Here is a 22,640-nt window from a genome sequence, read left to right as displayed (position 1 = left end):
TGCCAAAGAAATTATTGTGTAGTTAGTGTTTATTGTTTTATTGTGTATGATATGGTAGATAAAAATAAAAAAATAAATATAAAATGTACGTCAATATATATTTTGTTGCTATTTTTTATTTTTTTTTACTTCTATTAGAATTTTCTCCTCTTTTATTGGGGCCAAAAACTTGCTATAACTAACTATAAAAATAATAGCAGCTATATAAAAAATAAAAAATAAAATCACATGAAAAAAAATAAAAGGATCTTTTTTTTATTTTTTAGCGTGTTTGGCAAATTTCTAGTAGTAAAAATAAAAGTACTAGAAAATTTTAAAAAAAAAAAAAACATCTTTTTGAGAAGCTATAATTTATATCTTTTCTTAAAAGATCTTTTTTTTGCTTAAAAAAAAAGATGTTTTTCATGTAATAAATAAACAAAAAAGTACTTTTATATCATTATACCCAAATATAATTGATAAATAAAAAAAAATATATATGAGATATCCAAACATAAAATTACTTTTACTTTTCTATAAGATCTTTTAAAAAAAGATAATTCGAAAAAAGATATTTTCTTAGAAATTCACTCAAACAAACCCTTAAATACCATACTATAAAAGTTTTTTTTTCTTTATTTATAATGTTAAAAATATTTTTTACATAAAAAAGATCTTAAAAAAAATATGCAAATTATAGCTTCTAAAAAAAGATACTCTTTAATTTTTCTAATCTTTTATTATTAAATTTTTTCCAAACACATTAAAAAAAAATTAACAAATTAATGGCATCAAAACAAACTAATCCGAAATTCCAGGTTATCATATGATTTCAACTTTTTTACTCAAATAATTTTTTCAACTCATAGGCGTCATCACAAATTCATAATTGCTATTGTTATACGCTTATAAAACTCTTACAAATGTGAAGAAAAAAGTAGTGAGTTATTTTCTTATAAAATGTTAAAAAAACACAAGTGGAATCATATAGTACTTTCACAAGAAATTCTGACATATGTGGTGAGCTTTGATAATTGTTTAGGACGAAAAATATCATAGTTTGAGGATACCCCATTCTGAAGAACATGACACAAGAGTTAAGAGTAGAGAGGCATTTGAAGTGTTAAAAGTGGTTGTGTAAAACAAGCTAAGATGTTGTTAGGGTTGGTGGTTTAAGACTTTAAGGTGAATATGTCATGAAGTGGAATATAATGTGCTTTCATTATGATTGAGTCATTTTATGATGGAATAAATTCTTATTTCATCAAAACTCTGCATTTTACAAAGTCCATTTTTATTCCAAGATTAAAATAAGGATAATGCTCCATTCTATTATTAACCATCAATCCAAGCATAGGTTAAAGCAAAGTTATGTGCCTCTGTGGCTGTCCCTCACTAACACTAACATCTCTTTGCAGTGGGACAAGTTTGGTTGGACCTGTGTCTTGGTAGAAGCCAACATTGATCTTTTGGGACCAAACATGTGTCTCAACTCTTTGTCTTTGGTACTATTATTAAGTAACCAAACCAAAGTCTTAACCTATTGACTTTTGGGGTTAGTATTCTATTCTATTTGCTGCTGCTGCTAACTTAGGACACCAACCAGATTTAATACTTTACGGCGTTGACTAAGTTATCTTGATCAGGTCCTTGTGTGTTGCATCATCCAATGGAACCATGAACTGGATTTGATGATTTTATGTGAGTGAGTGACAAGATTGACTTGAGGTGTTGCTTCTATTTGTAGTGTTTTCTTTTGCAAACTCCAAGATCATGGTTGTGCACACAGACTAAACTGTCTTTGAAAAAACCATGGTCTTAAGAGATTATAAGCAGGAAGCAGAACATTTTATCAATGCTTCTACAGTTCTAGTACTAGCTAGTGGTAAAGGGGGGAAAATGAAAAAAAAAAAAAAAGAAGATTAAGTTTACGTATACTTAAACTACTACAAACTACAGAGTCAAGGTCAATGCACTTACCATGCATATTAAATGTCTTTTGCAATTAATAATGGGACGCCTTAGTCAACCACAATAGTCAATGCTACCTTTGATTATGTCTATGTCATCAGTTTGCAATTTCAGTCCATGGTATTGAGGGGAATTAATTTAAGCCCTGAAAGCAAAGTGGGAAACATCCCCATTGGCCAATCTCTTCAAAGAGATTGAGCTTTCTGGTGTGAAAAGGTTGGAGCAGGGTGTGAATGAAGCAGAGAAAAAATAATAGAAAATTTTATAATGTTTATAGTGGCAGATGGAAATTTAAACACAGAGTAGTTGGTATACAAAAAAAAAAAAAAAAAAAAAAATCAATCCAGCTGAAAAATTATTTACATATATGACTGTTCAAAAAGCATGCTGAAGCCAGATAGTGTTCCATATACAATGATACAATAAGCAGATATTACCCACAGACATGACTCTTTTGGTAATAGGTACATTTCAACATGCAAAATTACCAATGATAATCAAGTGCAGATATGAAAAAAGACTTAGAATAAGTGAATAAGCAATCAACTTCAACTTTAGACATGATTGTCTGAGATTGGAAACCAAGCAAGCCAAAAGCCAAAAGCACATCAATGAAGTTTCCATCTTCATATAGGGTCAAACATTGTGGGACAAGGTAGAACAACTCATAATAACGGAATCAGATATGAAAGTTAACACATGCCATGCCAGTTTTACCATCAACTGAGTAGAAAAAAGAGAGGGGGTGGTGAAAGTGAAACTTTGACAACATAAGGAAGAAGGAACAATCAAATTCAGTATCCAAACTTTTCTTTTTCTTTTTATATATTGGTTGGGCCTATACATAGTGCTACAACATTACAATATTATAACCTTTTTTTATTTATTCCCAAATGTGACTATAACAAAACATAGCCAAAAGAATCAGCAATAATCTAGAGAAAACAACTAGAAATGATGATAAACAAAGAAAGCTTCTACAAGAAAGTGGTGCCTGCCCTGCCATGGTGTAACAGATAGTGAGCAATCTGATCCCTAGCCTGCACTGAAGCAGCAGACCTAACACCATTCTCTGCCACCATCTCATCATCAAAGAGATCAAAACTCCAATCAGGATCCATCTCCTCATTCCTCATCTCACATATATTGTGAAGAACACAACAAGCACCAAGAACAACAGGTAAATCCTGAAGCTTCACTTCAGTCCTCTTCTGAAGACAAGACCACCTACCCTTAAGCCTGGAGAATGCACCCTTAGCTACCTTTTGTATGTCTCCAATCTTCTCATTGAAAGCATGCTGAGTCCAGGTTAGGTTCTGGTGAGTGTAAGGTACCAAGATCCAATCCATGAGAGGGTGTCCAGAGTTTCCAACAACCCAAACATCCTTCAAGCTTCCCTTGCTAGCTCTCTGAAACAATGCAGATTTTTCAAGAACTTGATCATCAGGCATTGAACCAGGCCAACCAATACACACATCAGTGAAGACTCCTCTTGGATCAACCACTCCTTGGACGGTTATGGAATAAGAAGTCTTCTGGTTCCTCTCCGTATGGCGCTTGTTGAAGTAAGCAGCTACATTAGTCTTCGGAGCAATGATTGGAACATGTGTAGTGTACATTGATCCACCAACATCAGGGATCCCAAAAACCGATTCGAATTCTTCCTTGTTCTTCTTCATAACAGACTCATCAGGCCAATGAAGGAACTTAGGCATGAGAACCGTTTTAATGGCAGAACAAACCTCAAGAACAAGCTTATGACACGTGGATATCCCGAGTCCGAACCGCTTCGACACCAGTCGGAGCGGGTCACCGGTGGCGAGTCGCCAAATGCAGACGGCGACGCGCTGGCGAACGGGAATCGCGTCACGAAGCATGGTGTTCTTCTTCGTAACCGCCGAATCTAACTCTCTGCAAATCATCTCGAACGTTCCTTTGCTCATACGGAACGATCTTCGGAACTCTTCTTCTGGAAAATCCGGGTGGCTGCATCGCTCCCACCAGTCCTTGGACCGGTCCTTAACCCATAGCCTCCGCTGCGGCACCATGGAACTCGACCCTGCACTCGCCTGCACCTGATTATTATTATCCGGAGAATTCGCAGATCGCCGAGGCTTCTTCGTCGGCGAACCAGAATAATCATTTTCCAATCCTTCAACTTCAAGCTTGAATTCGTTGAATTGACCTTGAAATTGCGACGCTGTTGCGAAGTAGTTAGGATTGAACGGAATCGTTGGCTTCATTTCTTCTGGATCCACCATCACTTCCTTGTTATCAAATTGAATTAGGGAAGAGAGTAAATCGTTAAGTGAAGAACCACTACTATTATTAATAATATTAATATTATTATTATTATTATTATTATTATTATTATCTCCTTCTTCTTCTTCTTCCTCTTGTTGACGTTTTTTGTTGAGAGAGAGAAAATTAGAGTCCATATCGGGGAACAAGTAAGAGTAATCTTCGAGGGTAAGAATTGGAGGTGCTGACCCAATTTCCATGTGAAAGAAAGGATTAAAAGGTGGCGAAGTTTGGGAGTGTGAACAAAGAATGTGAAATGTGAATGGTGAAGAATTTAATTTTGGAAGAGAAAGGGGGGGTTGGTTTTACTTTTTATACGAACCAACGAGAGAGGAAGCGTGTGTGCAAATGTGAACGCGTTCGGCTTTGTGAAACTTGCTTTGACCTTCTGACTATGACTCGCGTGTATTACTACTCGGTGGAACAAAAAAGAAAAAAAAAATGAAACGTGGTGGTTTTTGGAGTTATTTATATTTTCGGATCCGAACGCGTTCGAAATGAAAAACGTTGGGATAAGGGATGATAATAAGAAAAGAGGGAGAAGCTTCGGTCAACTGGTCAATGGGGAATCTTGTAAGATGGATGAGGCAAGCAACTGTAAGGAATTATAAGGATGAGGACAAATGAAGGAGTTGCGAAATTCAGTTTCTTCTTTTTGGATCTTACTAATTACTATAGCTTGTACTTATTGCTAAGATGCTAAGTTTTTAGTTCTCTTAGTTATTGTCATAGCCTATCTTGTAACTTTTACTCGTTTTTACTTCTTTTAGTATGCCTCAATTTTTTAAATAAATTCTTTAAAAAAAAAAACTTAAAATATAAGAATTTTTATTAATAATAATTTTTAAATAAATTATTTTATATTTAAAAATTTATTATAAAAATTTTATTTTAAAATTATGTATTAAAATAGTTTTTAAAAATATGAGAAATAACATTTTTAATTTTTTTAAAAATTCTTAAATAACATTTTAAAAAATTAAAATTTTTTTAAAATAATTATACCAAACACTATTAATATAATTTTTTATAAATTAAAAATTAAAAAAAAAGTAACTTTTGAAATTTTCAAACGGATCCTTAGTCTTTTAATATTAATTATTATTTTTATGTAAATACTAAATAGTTACTTGAATATTATTAAAACTTTATTTAAAAGTTACAACTATTTGTGTGAATTAGGATCCTTTTGAAAAATGTCAAAAGTTATTTTTTTGTACTTTAGTCATATTAATACTATTTAATATAATTTTTTTAGATATATTTTTAATTTCTTAAAAAATTATTTAAAATTTTTTGAAAAAAATTAAAAAAATTTAATTTTTTTAAATTATTTTATCACTCATATTTATTACACAATTTTAAAATAAATACTTTTAATAATATTTTTTTAAATATAAAATAATCTATTTATAAATTACTTTTAATATAAATTCTTATATTTTAAATTTTTTTTAAAAAAATTTAATTAATAGGCTCTTACTTATCCAATAAATACTTAAGATTCTTATTTTTTATTTGTGTGTTAAAAATAATGAAGGTGTTGACATGTGTCAGCTACTCTTATTCTTATGGGAAAGAACAGGGAGTATCGGGAACTTGTGGGAATATTGCTTTTTTCAAGGGTTGAAATTTATTTGTGCGAATATTGATCAATCAGTAAAAAGAATCATACATACCTCCTTGGAAATTTCGTGCCCGTTTTCATTTCCACTATTAGTAAATTTAAATAATCAGTCATTGGTTACTTAATGGATATATATATTCATGTAAAAAAAATTATTATTAAAATGTTTCATTAGTCTCTTATTATATGTTTAATTGTTTCAATAACTGATTATTCTATTAAAAAAATAAAAGAATATGTATAAATATATATAATTTTTTATATTTTAAAGCAATTTTGTTACTCAATATTGACGATAACTTGCTTTTCAGGAAAGAAAACATAATTTGCCATTCAGGTTTTTCTATTAATGAAAACAATATCAGTTACTATTTTATATGATCAGTTTTCAATGTTTTGATTACCATTTTATAATTTATCCTTCACTTTTATATTAGAAAGAATTTAATTTTAATATATTAGTAAAAATAATCATATTTTATATTGATTATGTGAATAATAATTTAAAAAAAATAGTTGTAAATACACAATTGTATAAAACGTTTTATATTATCACTACATCAAAATTAAATTTTTTATATTATTCATTTATTAGGATATTTAATTTTTATAATAATTTCCTAAAAAAATTATGTACGAAATATAATATCGTTGATTAATGATGTTGTAACTATATTGATGAAATACCGAAATTACCTATATATATTTATTATTTTAGTAAACAAATGGTAATTAAATTAATTTTGTATAATAATAATATTAATAATATATAAAGATTATTTTAGAAAAATGGTATAAAGTCGTTAAGTTGTATTTTTAGGATTCGTTTGGAAAGCTTTAAAAGTGATTTTTTTTTTTAGCTTTTTACTTATAAAAAATAGTAGTATTAATGTCTGGTATAATTTTTAAAATTAAATTGCGACTTTCTAAGAAGTTATTTAAGAGCTTATAGAGAAATTTAAAAAAAAAAAAACTTTTTCAATAATACTACAACTTTTTATCACATTTCTATAAAATAAACATTTTTAAAACTAAAAACTCAAATACAAAATAACTTATTTATAAACTATTTTTAATATAACTATTTATTATTTAATTTTTTTAAATGAGTTTAATTAAACTATTTACCCAAACTAGATTTTAATCTTTTAAATATAAGTGTGTATATTTTAATATGATACAAAAAAACAAACAATTAATCATAGTCTAATGGTTAGAAATTGTGTGTAAGCAACAACTCTCGTGATTCAAATGTATTAGATTTTGTTTCCTTCTATACCTATTTTGAAATGGTTCATAAAAGCTTATAAAAGAGTGAGGTTCAATGGAATGACTGAATTGAATCAGTTCTCTCATATTTGTGATCAGTTTGAATAGATGATACGAGATTACGTGTTTTAAATGTTCGTGATATAAAAAATTTAAGTATGATTTAAAAGATATTAGTTTATATTTTTAGAATATTTTTAATTTAATTTGATATATTTTAATTTTGTTTATTTAATTACTAAATTGAATCTTATATTTGTAGACTCAAAATTTTCTATATTTTAATATAATAAGAGATTATAAATACCTCGTAAACTAAAAGTAATCGTAATACAGAATAATTTAGAAATTTAAAAACACTTTTTTGGTTTTGTAATGAAACCAAAATGTAGACAATTGAGATTGATGAATCCCTTTTTGTTGAATCGAGAAATTAGGTAGAAGATTGAGGAATCCATTCGATTCAATTCCCAAACTATAGCGTTGACAAGTTATGTTGAAGAGTTCCTTTCTTGTTGCATCAAGAAATTGGATAGAAAATAGAATGATTCTCTTTGTACTCAATTTCAATATATCATTTTTGCTTATATTTCAATTTTAACATATCTTTTTTTATTCAGTTTGAATCTTTATTTTTTTTGTTTATCTTTTATTTTTCTATCAATAGATTTTTAAATAAATTTTTAAATTTTTAATTTATAAAAAATTATAACATTAATATTTGGTGTAATTTTTAAAATTAAATTATAACTTTTAAAAAAATAATTTAATTACTTATGAAAAAGTTAAAAAAATTACTTTTTTATAATAAAAATTTTGTTTATCATTTTTAAAAAAAATAAGTATTTTTAAAACTAAAAAATTAAGTACAAAATAAATTATTTTTAATATAAATTTTTATTAACTGAGCTTTTTTTAAATTAATTAAACTATTTATCCAAATTAAACTTTAATCTAATTGAATTTAATGGCTACGATACAAAAGACAATTTTCATTATATATATTAACCTATTAATAGATACTATTATCTAGGGGTGCATATGGTTCGATCCAATTCAAAGATTCGGTTCGATTTCGAATATTTTAAAAGCTAATTTGGTGTGATTTTATTGAGTCTAGTATCGGATAATAGTCTAAAAAAATAGACTCGATCATTATTTCGGGCCGGATCCGGGTAAAGACGAATCTGATTTCACTCGACTCATGTGCACCATAAAAAAACTAAAAAAGATATATATTCTAAATTAATTTTAATATTATGTTATATTAATTATAAATTTTTTATTTTATTTTTAATCACACTTGTTGAATTAGAAAATAGATCAAAGAAGCATTAAATTAGAATTTATAGACAAATTCAAGTTCAAATATGGATATCAACTTTTCGGTTATAAATAAGTGCATCATAAATAAGTTTCTTTATAAATTATTGTTAAAGCTTTAAAGATTCGGTTTTACCCGGTTTGGATCTGATATAGTTGTGGCCCGAAAATATTTAAATTTTATCGGGTTTAAAAGCGAATTAGAATCTAAAAAATAGACCCGATATATATTTAGAGTCGAATATAGATCAGGACAAACCCGATTTTCATCCGACACATGAACACCCTTAATAGTATCCATCTTTTTATGTCCTAAATGTGGATAATAATAATAATAAAATTGAAATTATTCAAGATGGTAAAAATATTATGCTGAAACCAAAATATCATGGGTTATAAGTTAATAAAATAATTTTGTATAAAGATGAAAAATATTTTGAAAAAAAAAATTATACATCAATTCTCTTAACGCCCACCCCTTACATCTCCGTTATATATAATAAAAATAAATGTACATATTAAAAATACTTGAAAACTATAATAAATTACTTAAATCAAAGTATCAAAATATATTAAATGCCTTGAAAACCAAACTAAATAATGTAAGAAGGAACTTCAACAAAATAGTTTTAGAAATATTTGAACCTAAATCAAAATTGTCTTAACTTTTTCTTTTACAAACAACAAAGCTAAAATTGGCATTTTTGGGTGGGGGGGGGGGGGGTTGGGGGGGTGATTTAAACCTTCATACTTTAATTTAAAATTTGTTGCAGTCAAAAGACTAATTCAACAACTAGATCTTTTAAATATTTTATTTTGGTACTATGATATATTTATGTCAAGTGTGAATGGTTTTCTTATGTGAGAAATAAGAAGGAAATCAAACTTCAGGTCTATTAGTAGTAGGAATTAGGAAGTAAGAAAGTGGTCGGTAGCATTATATTACTAGTAAATCACTAAATCTTCAAATGTTTGAAAACCAAAAAAAAAAAAAATCAAATGTTAAGCTGAATTTTGACCTTATAATAATAGTAATAAATAATCATAATCACATGCATGCTAATCATGAGTGAATGTCTTCAAAGTTCAAACCGCGGTTTGAAAGTAAATCTATCCCAATGCTTGTTGTCATCATTGCCCATGTCATCCAACGTCAGCACACTATAGTATATTATTTTATTTTATTGAAAAAGGAAGTATTTTTGCCAATTTATGAAAAAGTACCTGTAATGTTTTGATTTTATAATTGTGCCCCAAACCCGAAATCAGTGGCTGGCTATAAAAAACGGACACTTTACTGACTTGCTGTGTTTGCGTGTCGGACACATTTTGGATAGACACTTATCGATATTCGTCCGATATGTATGTTTTTTGTGTCTAAATCGTGTCTCAATCAAAATAAAATTTTTTTAAAGATATATTTAGACACACTTAAATACCATCACGTGTCAACGTGTCCGGTCTTATTCTTAATATATATTCTTAAAATAAATTTAGATATAGTATATATTATTATTTATTAAAACAAAAAATATTTTAAATACTTGATATAATTAAAATAAGACATTAAAAATAATTTAAAAAATTAATTTATATTTCGTTACGATTTATCTAAAAAATATTTTATATTTTATATGTATTCATGTTCTTAAAATTTTAAAATTCATGTGTTCGGCGTGTTTTGTGTATGTCGTGTTCCGTGTCCGTGTCAGAGTCCGTGCACCATAGGTGGCTGGTGTTTACTGTTTTTCAATTTTCACTGTGGAAATTTGTGAGCCCCAGAAAGCAAGGAGGGCACTGTGTCCACTCGTTCCTCAATATCCCCGAACATTCACAGAATCATAGGCCACACTAGCTTTAGTTGTTGTTCACTTGTTCTGCCATGGCGTCCCTTCTCAAAGCACCTTCCTTTGTCTCTCCTCTGCAGCAAAAGGTGATTTTTATTTATTTGTTTTCGGAGTTTATTATGTTGCTTATTGTACCCTTATTGGGATTTTCGCAATGTGGCCTCGAGTTGTAGAACTGCTTTGTCTAATAAATTGGTACAAAGGGGTTTTTAGTTTGTGTGTTTTGTGCCCTAATTGAGGAGCTCTATTATAAGATGCGAATTGGATTCTTATAATGCTAAATTACTCATCTTGTTTAGGAAAATCAGGAAATAGATTACTATGTAAGAATTGGAATCTGATCATTTTGGATTTCGTTGTATGCGGAGATACTCAAATAATATCATGAAAGCTTGAGTTTTTTAGGTCCTTATAACATGCTTTGGTGTTTATTGTCTTCTCTGTTCTTCGTAGTAGTCATGGTTATCATAAAAAAAAACAAGGAGGTGAAAAAGTAAACTTTTTTTTGCTGGCGGTAATTTTGTAACTTTCAGTTGTCTGTTTGAGGAAAAGGATAAAAAAGAACACATGTTTTGGTTGGTGTTTCCCAATCAGATTGGTAATAAATGGATTTGGATCCTCTAAAGTTTGAATTTCACTTTAGAGAGTAAAGTGTGATCTCTCACCATTGATTTCATAGGTGGACCAATAATAAATATGAAAGAAAAATTATTCAAGGGTAGAAGATCACACTTTACTCTTTGAAGTGAACTTCAAACTTTAGAGGATCCAAATCCGTAATAAATAAGGCATCAATGAATGGATCATTGAAGGAGGTTTACTCCCAAGTAGATTGGAAGTGAACTTGTCAAATACAACTTTAGCTTGTAATTGCAGCAATTTCTTATGAGTGAGCCTTGACTCTGTATGTCATGTAACATGCTTTATTGACTCTCTTTTGTTCCAGTTGAATTATGCCAGCTTTTCATCCATAACCACAAAAATTCAATCCAACTTTTGTCATGCTAATGTAAGAAATGGGAGATGCCATGTTCCCAACATGGCGATAAAAGCTCAGACGAGCGTTGGAGGAGATGTACTTGACAAAGAATCAGTTGCTACTAACAAAGACGAGAACAGTATGTTACTTTTCATTTTCTGCTTTATTCTCATGTTTTTAAGGGTTGCTTTTGCCTATCTGTCTTTTTCCCCCTTAATATTTATTTTGTTGCTACTTTTCAGATTATGGTGTTGTTAGCATTCACCATGTTGGAATTTTATGTGAAAACCTAGAAAGATCCCTTGACTTTTACCAAAACATTCTAGGTATGCCATCTTTTGATTATTTCACACTAAAATGTGTTGTATATATGTACCTGTGTAGCAAGAAAGAAGTTTTTGAATAACTAGATTCAATGAAATTTAGGCCTCGAAATAAATGAAGCAAGGCCACACGATAAGCTTCCATATAGGGGTGCTTGGTTGTGGGTAGGCTCTGAGATGATTCACTTGATGGAGCTTCCAAACCCTGACCCGTTAACTGGACGAGCAGAACATGGAGGGCGAGATCGTCACACGTGTATTGCAATCCGGGATGTTCTCAAGCTGAAAGCAATCTTTGATAAAGCTGGTATTTCTTTGTTCCTTGCTTAAATTTTAAATGCTCATACTTCATCATAGTTCACTATGATTTGGAGCTTTTGAAATGGTAAAATTCCAAAAGAGATCAATAAGAATAACCAAGTCTTCTCCCACTAATGGGGGCCAACTATATAGATCAAACAACACCGTAATGACTTCTCAATCATATTTACATCAAGAATTACCAAAGATATGCTCCATATTTAACCTTCGCTTTCTTATTTGAGTTTAATTTTGATGCGCTGAGTCTTTACATTATTATTCAATCAAATCCTTCTATTCGTATGACAATTCAAGTAGTGCATACGAGAGTTTTTTGTTGATGTGTGATTGATAGTGTGTTAAAATTAAATTCTTTTTATTTTATAGGTATTCCATACACACTTAGCAAATCCGGAAGACCGGCAATCTTTGCACGCGACCCTGATGCAAATGCTCTTGAGTTTACACAAGTTGAAGGCTGAAGGTTTTGGGGTACCATTTGCTATTTCTATACCTTCTAGTCACCAGAAAGCAGAAATAGATGTACAGATTATTGTATATATGCAAGTGGCACTAGCCGCTAGCAGAGTACCGGTTGATATAAATTTTCTCATTTCCAAGTGCCAACTCAAAAGAGATGATATTGGCTTATACTACATATGTAAGGCAAAATGTAATGAATGGCAGTGTTGAAAGTAACAAGATTGAGCAGAGTGATTTTTCACTGAGAGCATCAGAGAGGATGATATATATATAGATACGCACACACAGGAAAAAAATGATTTTAAGAAGTAAAATTGAAGGTTGTGTTTGGATTGCTGATAATAAAAAAGGATAAATTCTTACTTGATTTTGATTTATGGTAAATTGATTTATGTCTGCATATCTTATCCAAAAACAAACTTTTGAAATGATATTATACTATAAATTTTAAAATGGCAATGAAATAACAAACTTGTTCCTAGTAATATTGAAATCATAAATCTGCATCCTTGTCCAACACATCTCTATTATAATTTGGTTTGAACTATGTACACTATAATTCAATGGGGCAAGGAAAGTTTATTTACAAATTTTTTGTATAGGGAAAAAATGCTTCACCTAAATTCCAAAAAAATGTTATATAAACCCTTTGTGCAATTCAAATGCTAACTAACGGTTTCAATGCAGCAAGTAAAAGTCATATATGTTTTCTAATCAAATGAGGACACTCCTGACTTCCACTCTTGAATGGCAGAACGTAAAGTATGGTTTGGAATCAAGATAGAATTTCTGAGTTTATGCTTTGTCACCGGTGAAACGTTGTGTCTGCTAAGCCATGCTTTGATTGCTCTGTACTCATAAGTGAAACCATCCGCAGCCACGTGCGGATCATCCATTATTTCCTGCGTTACAACCAAGAAGGATAATGTATATCTACATCACAAATATTCAACACACTAAACATATATGTTCATCAGATAAGTGAAGTTCTTTTACCTGAAGGATTGGACAATAATACTGGCTTGGTGTGTGTATACTCTTTCTTCTTCCTATCCTTGCACCTGCATCTGCCACAACAGAAAGTCTTTCAAGCTGTGGAAGAACTTCAGTGTCAAGATCTGGTCTATCCCTGCATCTAAGTGCAACACATTTAAGGGCAATTTGGGCCAATTCCAATGTCTCATTGAGAGGCCAATCACCAGCTGATTTATCTAAAATATCACCAAGGGAGCCCTTCATAACTGCATCTTCAGCAGCCAAAATGAGTCCACGCGCGTGGCGAGAAGTTATCAACTGAAGAGTTATAAGTCCAAAAGCATATACATCTGATTTTGTTCGGACTGTGCCAGTCCTCTGATACTCTGGATCCATGTAATGGAGAGTACCGGCAAGCATGGATTCTCTGTACTCTGTGACATTGTCAGGCACGACATCTGAAAGGAGTTTAGCCAGCCCTACGTCCGCAATTTTGCTCACATAATTCCTGTCTAAGAGGATATTGCCAGGTTTGATATCTCGATGAACAATAGGCTCTGGCTTTGTGTTGTGTAAGAATGAGAGCCCACAGGCCATCTCAAAAACAATATGGAATCGAGTAAACCAGGAAGAGGCTGTTTCCCATTTCTCTTGAAAATATAGTCTTCTAGACTTCCATTGTCCATGTATTCATAAACAAGGCAACCGGTGTCAGGACAAGCTCCAAGTAACAAAACCATGTTTGGATGGTGTAGTTGACTAAGAATCTCAACCTTCAAGAAATGGGAGAGAATAATATGAACGACTTATATTTCTTTAATTGCAGCATACAAGTATTACATTCATTTAATGCGTTAAAAACTACTACTGTTCAAGACAATTTAATGAAAAATAATGGGTCAAAAGCTACGAGCTTGAAACTTTTGAATAATTTATCAGCAAGGTTTCAAACGAGGGCTTTTGGATACTTGAATTTCTAATGTGATGTTCACAGTTTAAACCTTTAAAAAGTGTGAAGAACTGGGTTAGATGGAATAACAATTTAGTAAAGAATTTGATTTGTATTAAAACTCTTCTAATATAAACAACTTAAAAAGGAAGAACTATAGAACAAGGGAAACCTCTTTCAGAAACTCCTCTTTCTTGTTGATTGCATCTGGATGGAGAACCTTTACTGCTACTGGTGTGTGATCCAGAGTGCACTTGTAAACTTTCCCATACCCTCCTTCACCAATTACCAAGTCCTCGGAGAAGAAATTTGTTGCTTCCTTGATTTCATCCATGGTGTAAATTCTGTATCTCTTGTCATGTGAGATCAATGTATCGACTATTCTCTTTTTTTCTATGGATTCTTTAAGGACATCAAGTTCAGCAATCTGTCTTTCATACGACTCTTTGGCAAGCACGTTTTTTACCTCCTCGAGTTCCTTCATAACTTTTAAATACTTCTCTTTCTCTTCAGCAGCAACTTTTCTCAAAAACTGCTCGTTTTCAAGGGAAGCATGTACTCTCTTAGCTTCTTCAAGAGATTCAGAAGAAAGTAGAAGGGTCTGTAAGTGAAGGCATGGAAGTAAACATAAGATACTTAACAATTAGTACCCTATGTTTGAAAATAAAACCTTGCATTTTCTATCACCAAGTTATATTCAGTGATACCTGTTGTTGGCACCAGCTTAGGCATTGAAGTTGGAAATTAGAAATGAATTAAAGATTGGGCTGCAGTGGAGAGGATTTCAAACTATAAACAAAGAAAAAAAAATATTATCAATTTCTCACCTTGTTTCGAACATGAGCTAGGTCTTCACAGACTTGTTTGTACATAGCAATAGTATTCTGCAACTCCAGCTGTAGCCGATCCACTTCTTCTTGCATTGCTAACTGCATAAATACACATAATGTGAACATCACTGCTCTCATGTGAGAACTGTGAAATCTAAAAATTCCCGGTAAATCACAAATCATTCATCTGCTAGCAAGAGAGGAAATTACATGTTCACGTTGCGCAGAAGTTACATAGTCAAATGAGTGGAGGCTAATAGCTTCAAAATCATCACCACTGCTAGAATTATCTAATGAGCTCCTGCGACTGGATGTTTGTAGACCAATATAATTACGGTCTGATATCGATAAAAATCGAAAATTTTTTAGAATTGGAGTATTAATTCCGGACATTTCTCTGCAAATCCCTACACCACTTTCCCCTTTATTTTCCTGAGAATTCACTGAATACCTTGAACTACTCTCTGTTGGAAGAAAAATATGATAATGAGAAACTAACAAATTCTTCAATAAAGAATGACACGAAGATCTTAAAATGAAATATTTCTATCATACCTTGAGAATTAAAAGATGAAGAATCAGCTAACTTCGACATAATTTTATCTCTAGCTACAAGATATACATCACAGCTGTCAGGAGCACTTCTTAGAACGGTCGCTGATATCCCTGGTCCTTTCAATTTTCTGGGAGAAGGGCCAGGAAAAAAAAAGATGAAGAAGTTACTTTAATCTCGTTTATCCAGGAAAAGCTTTTGGTTGTCAAACTACTGATTGCAATAACTCAACTAGAAAAGATGCAACCTACAAGAATTTAAAAATCCAATTGATCTATTATATAATAAAGCTAATTCATATTTATAAATTATAAGTTCCATTCAAGATATATTATCTAGTAGCAAAATTTATGAAACCTGGTCTCTAATAGACACAATAAGATACTGCAAAATTATCAAGAGGGTACTAACAAGAAGAAAACCGAAGAATTAACACATCTGGTTTTTCAACACTGAATATTTAGAACACATATGTATAGTACATACCTTGTAATAAAATTTGAGGAGTCAGGACCCATCACTAGTATCTGGATGCCAGATTCAGAGATAAAGCTTAGAAGTGCATCTGCAGGATTGTCATCTTCTAGTAGCAAGGTTTCCATCTGCAAGATTCCAGTTTAATTTGGTTTCGCTCATATCATAACTTTCTCAATGTCAAAGTGAATTTGAAACAACATTAAAACAAAAACCAAAAACAAACAGAGTAACTTACCCTGCTTGATTTGCATAGTTCTTTGAATGGAACGAAGATTTCTTCAGATTTTTGCTTCACATCCTGCACATAAGCTGCTAAGACATCCGAATCTGCTTCCGAAATCGGAACACACTCTCCAGCTGGGAATTCCAAAACACCACCCATCCTTGTTTTCAGTAATTCAGTTATCAAATTCAAGAAAATAAAATTAGAATACAAAAATCTTCATCCTTTTTTTAGCTAAAATTTTGAAAATTGTATCAATTGCAGTGAACAGCACGAATCAACGGCTGAAGAATCCAAAGGCGAAAAGTGAAGGAAGCACATACATGGCGTTGGAATTGAAGTGACTCTAGGGATGACGTGGACTAAGATAAACCTATCGGCTTGAGGCACTAGATTCTCCGCCGCCCATTGCACGGCTCGCCGGCTTCCCCTGGCGCAGCCGGAGCTTCCACTGACGGCGACAGCAACCGATCTCATTTCGGCACCGGCGACGGCGAAGCTTGACATCGGAGGAGAAATGGAAAATGGGAATATGTATTATGATTATTATCTTGTTTGTTATTGTTTTGGTCAACTATGATATGCTCTTGGTCAAAGCAAGACTTGAATTTAATTGGTCCACGTTTCTCACTCATCGAACCACTTCTTTAGTTTCAATTTACCTTTTTCTGTTATATTCACACTTTACACGTCCTGGATAAGCACCCTCTCTTCTTCTTCTCCTTCTTTTTTTTTTTTTTTTTATCAAAGATAAGAGTCTCGAATCCGCAACCTCTTAATTGAGTACGGAGAGAGTATGTCATTTGAGCTATAACTCATTGGCGATAAGTACCCTTTTGTTAATGAAAGAAATGTGGAAAATCGCATGTAATTATTGTGAAATTGATACATAAATATTTTAGATAATAATTTAATTAAATATATTAAATTATTTAATAATTTTTCATTGTATCTGAATTTTTACGTAAACAATTATTATTAAATTGGTAATCTATTAAGTTAGTTGAATAAATATTTCCCTCAGTTCCATGTCATGCCTTTGTTAGTAGGATGCACGGTGCTAGGAAATAAAGTCCAATGGATATTCCAGTCCGCCAATGATCCTCAGCCCATTAGACCCAACAATTTATTGGTGTCTTTCGAGGAAAAGAAAAGAAGATGAACTAAGTCTGAAAAAAAAAATAGTAAATACTGTTTTCTATTTTTGTCTTTTTTTTTTTTCTCGTGAGACATATCCCACTTTAATTATTCTTAAACCTTGATCTGACACATCAGATGGAGTATGATGTGTCAATGTCAAGTGTTAGGTGTTAACTTTAAATGTTTACAAAGACCCTCTCTTCTCTTCTCCTCTTCCTTTTCTTTACTTTCTTCTCCTCTTCTTCTTTCTATTCGACCAGTCACCATCATCATCAAACTTCACCTTCACAACCATCACCGTGGCACCACCATCGTCAAACCAATCTCTCTTTTCTTCTTCCTTTTCTTTTCCTTTTCTTTTCTTTTTCTTTCTCCATCGCGTCATCTCCAGAACCACCATCTTCTTCCCCTGTTTTGCCACCAACAGTCACTACCACCGTGGTTCCCTCTTCCCCCTCTTCTTCTCCTTCTCGTCTTACCCAACCTCCCTCAATAACTCACTCCAAATCTTTTCGGCGTCACCAAGATTCTCACTGTCCTCACTGTCCTTTGCGCTGTCATTGCTAACAACTCTCTTCCCTAACGGGTATGCCGTCCAAAGCCCTTTGTCCTATCTCGTCCTCCTCAAGCACTATAAGAGCCCCACGTGGCATCTGGTGAGACATTCAAGTTCGTCGACGAGGCCTTCTGGTTGCCCCCAATTCTTCAATTCTTGTCTTCTTGTATATATGAAGTGTATGTTAAATTGTTAATGATATATGAATTACTAGTTGGTTTAATTATTCTATTTGTCCCTATAGTTTCACCAAATTTTTAATTAGGTCCTTATACTTTTTTTTTTCTTTCAATTTAGTCCCTACATTACTTTTAATTTTGTAATTATGTCCTTTTTATGTTAAAAATAACATAATATTTTTACCAAAATACATGCGGTCAAACATTTAATTAAGTTTTTAATTATAAATACCTTCAATTTGCGAAAAAAATATTAAGTTAACTCTAATATTATATTATTTACACTATGAAGGACTTAATTACAAAATTAAAGCAGTGTAGGGACCCAATTAAAAAGAAAAAAATATAAGTACCTAATTAAAAATTTGGTTAAAACTATAGGGACTAATAGAATAGTTAAACTTTACTAGTTTTATGATATTGTCAAGGTTAATGCAGAAAGAGTTTTAAAATTGTGGAGATAGATAATAATGATAATGGGTCTGAAAAAGAGAAAAAAGAGGAGGAGGAGGAGGAGGAGGAGGAGGAAGAAGGAGAGGAGGAGGAGGAGGAGGAAGAAGTGAAAGGATTTTTTAGTTCCAATAACCATTTGGAGTTGACATCTAGCACTTGGTATTGATACATTATACTCCACTTGTTACGTCAAACAGGTAATCCGTTGTCAACTAGTTGCAGGGGTTAATTTGTCCAATTTTACTGATAAGTGAGGGATCTGGTTGAAATTTAAGGATGATTAAGATGCGATATATCTCAAAAAAAATATCAGAGATCAAAAATGGTATTTATCTAAAAAAAGAAGAATAAAAGAATTATAAGAAGAATAAAATGTCACCAGATTTTAATTATTGTTTATGTGTAACACATTAGTCCAATCCTAAAGAAAATAGGATAAATTTGTATACTTTCTAATAATATGCATAAATACATAAATGTTAGCAGACTAATATTTTTATTTTTCTAATCTTATATTTAAATTAGTATTAATTAATTCTTTTTTATATTAAAAAAAATCGATCCTCTAATATTCTCCTATACATTCGGATCCATCACCAACAATGCAAGTGTACAACCACTAGCATGAAAAAAAAAAACACTAGAAAAGTCCAAGCCTATAACCATTATTAGTAGTAGAATATATCATCTTTTTAAGTACATCTGTTTGTACATCTTCATTTTATAATTTAAAACATAAAATTTTTATTTATTTATTTTTATTTCTTTTCCATCACTTTTCTTATCAAAAGTGAAAGTATACAAAAACTTATGTACAAGAATAGTAGTTATACATTTCTGGTAATTCAATACAAGAAACAAATGTCACAAGCAACTTAATTACAAGGTTTAGACATTTAGCACAAGTAGCAGTAAAATTCATGATCGGTCTGGATCGGAAATAAAGGTGAGCTTAAATTGCAATAATACTCCTCAAAGTACAAGATTCTCAATCCAAAAATATCTAGCGCCATCACAACACCTCACCATTATTAATTTATTATTCATAATGAATCTATATATATATATATATATATAATGAAAAAATATAGGCAAATAATTTTTAATTAGTCAATTTTAAATAATTATAATTATTAATTATTAGTTTTAAATTTTTTAAAAAATAAAATTTAAATAATTATTAATTAATAATAATTAATTAATATATAGTATAATTTAATAATATTTATTAATTTATTGTTGATTAAATTCTTATTATAATTATCTAACAGAATTGATATATAATTAGTGCAACCTAATCCGCTGCATGCTTTTCCGTTAATGCAACCCAATCCGCTATACTTAGTGCTGGCGATTGCAGCAGGAGTATTTTATATTTAAAAAGTATAGATAGAGAATAAAAATATTAAACAATATAAATAATGGATATATCGGATGTTCAATTCATTAAGTATATGGATGGTTATTCTAATATTAAGATTTAGGTGTATAATTTAGAAGTGTAATGTATTTTTACTTTATTGAGCCAATTTTAAAACTAATTATTTATATTATTCATAAAAATTATTATCTGCCTTACAAAGTCATTTTATATTTGACATATAATAATGCCTTTGTTTGGCATGCATGTAGTAGAGCCGTATGAGATACTGTCATAAAATTACTAATTTTAAATGACTAAATAATTATATTTTTAATAATTTTTTTAAATAAAAACTTTTTTTTAGATTTATTTAATTTTTACATAGAATTTTTTTATTTATCTTTATTTTTTTTCACTTTTAAGATTCTTCACTAATGATCAAATTTTAGATTTTTTTGAATATAAAATTTTAATACAATGTTATGAAACCATTTATTTCAAAAACTTAAACTAATAAAAAAAGATAACATAATTAAATATGTTTAAAATATAACTATTTATATTATATTTTTTTATTAAATTAAATTTTTGAGAATAATAATTTCATGAAAGTTACCTACTATAATATAAACTTATTAGCTACCTAAACTTTGTCGTTCCCTTGCTATCAGGAGAATATATAACTCCTTATTGTATATTCTTGTGCCAGGACTCCTATATATTATTCTCAACTAAGCTACCTAATTAATTAGTTCAAGATGATCATGGTTTTGCATGACGTAATTTCCTAAGTTCAACGTGCTTATATAATTATTGCAAATAAAAATAATTTCCTAAGTTCAACGTGCTTATATTATTATTGTATGGAACGTACATAGATCATAGTGGATTTCCTATTTGTCTCCAACCTTATTTAGCTTAGCCAACATCGTGAAAATTAAAGAAATAAACTTCAATTCGATGAATGTTGATAATAAAGACAAGTTCCCCCTTCACATAATGCTTCTCATCACGTGCACAGTGATGTTACATTATCAGTAAGAAGAGTTGTTATTGGATTATGATATAACAGTTACTATATAAGAATGTGTAGTTAGGAAAATTATAAATAATTTTAAGATAAAAATATTATATTTTTATATTTGGTTTAAAATTTAAAAAGTTATTACTAAATAAATTTAATTTTATGAAATTAAAATATTATTATTTTAATTTCTTTTTTTTTAAATACATTTAATTTTTATAAAAAAAAAATTGAATAACAAAATAATAATTTAACCAGTAACTCTAATTATATATCATTGTCATAACTCATAAGCAACTTAATGGAAGAAGCACTACATGCATGACTATACTTTAATAGTAGCACTTAATTAATCAACTGCGGTCAACAAATGATCAATTAAAACAATTTAAAGGTTTAAAAAAGTCTAGACGTTATAGACGTCACGTCAATACTTTTATTAAAAATATTAAGTAATTTTATACTATTAAATATAATTTTATTTTATTAAAAATACTAATAACAATTAATTAATAATTATAAATCACAAAATTTACTGTGTCTAACATTTCTCTTTATACTAGATATGCTTATCTTGATTCACTGACATAAACGTGGAAAGCTCTACATTCATAGTTTGATAAGTTGCACCATCATATCGCACTTATAATTATTTATTTGGAGTATGGTTGAATAGAAGGTATTCATCCTCCTTTAAATAAGCGTAAAAAATTTGGATGTTATTTGGGTTAAATTTTTTTTTAAAGAGTACAGTAATGCATGAAAATTAAATTTTTTAGTTAAAATCAACTATTTTTTTAAAAATCTAGCTTATAAATCATAAATTTTAATTTTAAATCATAAAATTAAAAATTGCAAGAGAACTGTCTATACTTTCTATTTTTTTTTTAAATTACAAGATCCCTATAAATTACAATTTATCAATAAAGACTGTATTAATTATCTTATATGGTAATAAAATTTGAAAAAAAAAATAATTGTTGCGAAAAAAATACATAATAAAAACAATTACTGATATAAAATTATTTTCATGTCGAATCATCTAACCATTTTTATTTTTACATAAAAACAAATACTTATGATTGGTGACTATAATAATTTTTCATCGGAGATAATTACAAATCAACTATGTTACCTACGTGTACATCAAAATCAGCGATTAATATAAAATATATGTTGGAATACAAATATATATTAAAAATAAGGGTAGAGTATACTTTTTGTCCTTAAAGTTTGGTAAAAATTTAAAAAATACCCCTAAGTTTTATTTTGTTTCAATTTTGTCCTAAAAGTTTTCGATTTGCATCAAATATACCCTCGACGGCTAAATTTTCAAAACAATTAAGATCAATCTAACAATAATGCATGAAAATTATGCTTGATTTGTTTGTGTTGAAGGTTATTCTTATGAAATTGTTGTTGAATTAGTCTTTAATTTTTTGAAAAATTAGTCGTCAGGGGTATATTTGATGCAAATCGAAAACTTTTGGGATAAAATTGAAACAAAATAAAACTT

At 30.1% G+C, this 22,640-nt stretch overlaps 3 protein-coding genes across 3 annotated transcripts; 1 reads left to right on the top strand and 2 right to left on the bottom strand.

Annotated features, from left to right (window-relative positions):
- Positions 1–2,743: 2,743 nt before the first annotated feature.
- Positions 2,744–4,959, bottom strand: LOC112723660 (protein ALP1-like). Its single transcript, XM_025775099.3, has one exon. It carries the CDS (start codon positions 4,449–4,451, stop codon positions 2,928–2,930), a length of 1,524 nt encoding a protein of 507 aa, XP_025630884.1. The 5' UTR covers positions 4,452–4,959; the 3' UTR covers positions 2,744–2,927.
- Positions 4,960–9,777: 4,818 nt separating this feature from the next.
- Positions 9,778–12,621, top strand: LOC112723659 (uncharacterized). The gene is made up of 5 exons (XM_025775098.2): positions 9,778–10,403; positions 11,264–11,435; positions 11,539–11,622; positions 11,723–11,926; positions 12,307–12,621. Exons 1-5 carry the CDS (start codon positions 10,353–10,355, stop codon positions 12,399–12,401), a joined length of 606 nt encoding a protein of 201 aa, XP_025630883.1. The 5' UTR covers positions 9,778–10,352; the 3' UTR covers positions 12,402–12,621.
- Positions 12,622–12,911: 290 nt separating this feature from the next.
- On the bottom strand, positions 12,912–17,024 carry LOC112723658 (U-box domain-containing protein 34-like). Its single transcript, XM_072207998.1, is given in 10 exon segments — positions 12,912–13,304; positions 13,399–14,015; positions 14,018–14,150; positions 14,499–14,927; positions 15,154–15,255; positions 15,367–15,620; positions 15,712–15,839; positions 16,196–16,311; positions 16,422–16,543; positions 16,733–17,024. Coding segments are annotated over 10 exon segments (2,277 nt in total). The 5' UTR covers positions 16,917–17,024; the 3' UTR covers positions 12,912–13,112.
- Between the last annotated feature and the right edge of the window lie 5,616 nt (positions 17,025–22,640).

This window comes from Arachis hypogaea, chromosome 11, assembly GCF_003086295.3.
Source record: "Arachis hypogaea cultivar Tifrunner chromosome 11, arahy.Tifrunner.gnm2.J5K5, whole genome shotgun sequence".
In the NCBI taxonomy this organism is placed as follows: Eukaryota; Viridiplantae; Streptophyta; class Magnoliopsida; order Fabales; family Fabaceae; genus Arachis; species Arachis hypogaea.
Note: the sequence above shows the minus strand (reverse complement) of the source record. Positions and strands in the feature narration are given on the sequence as shown.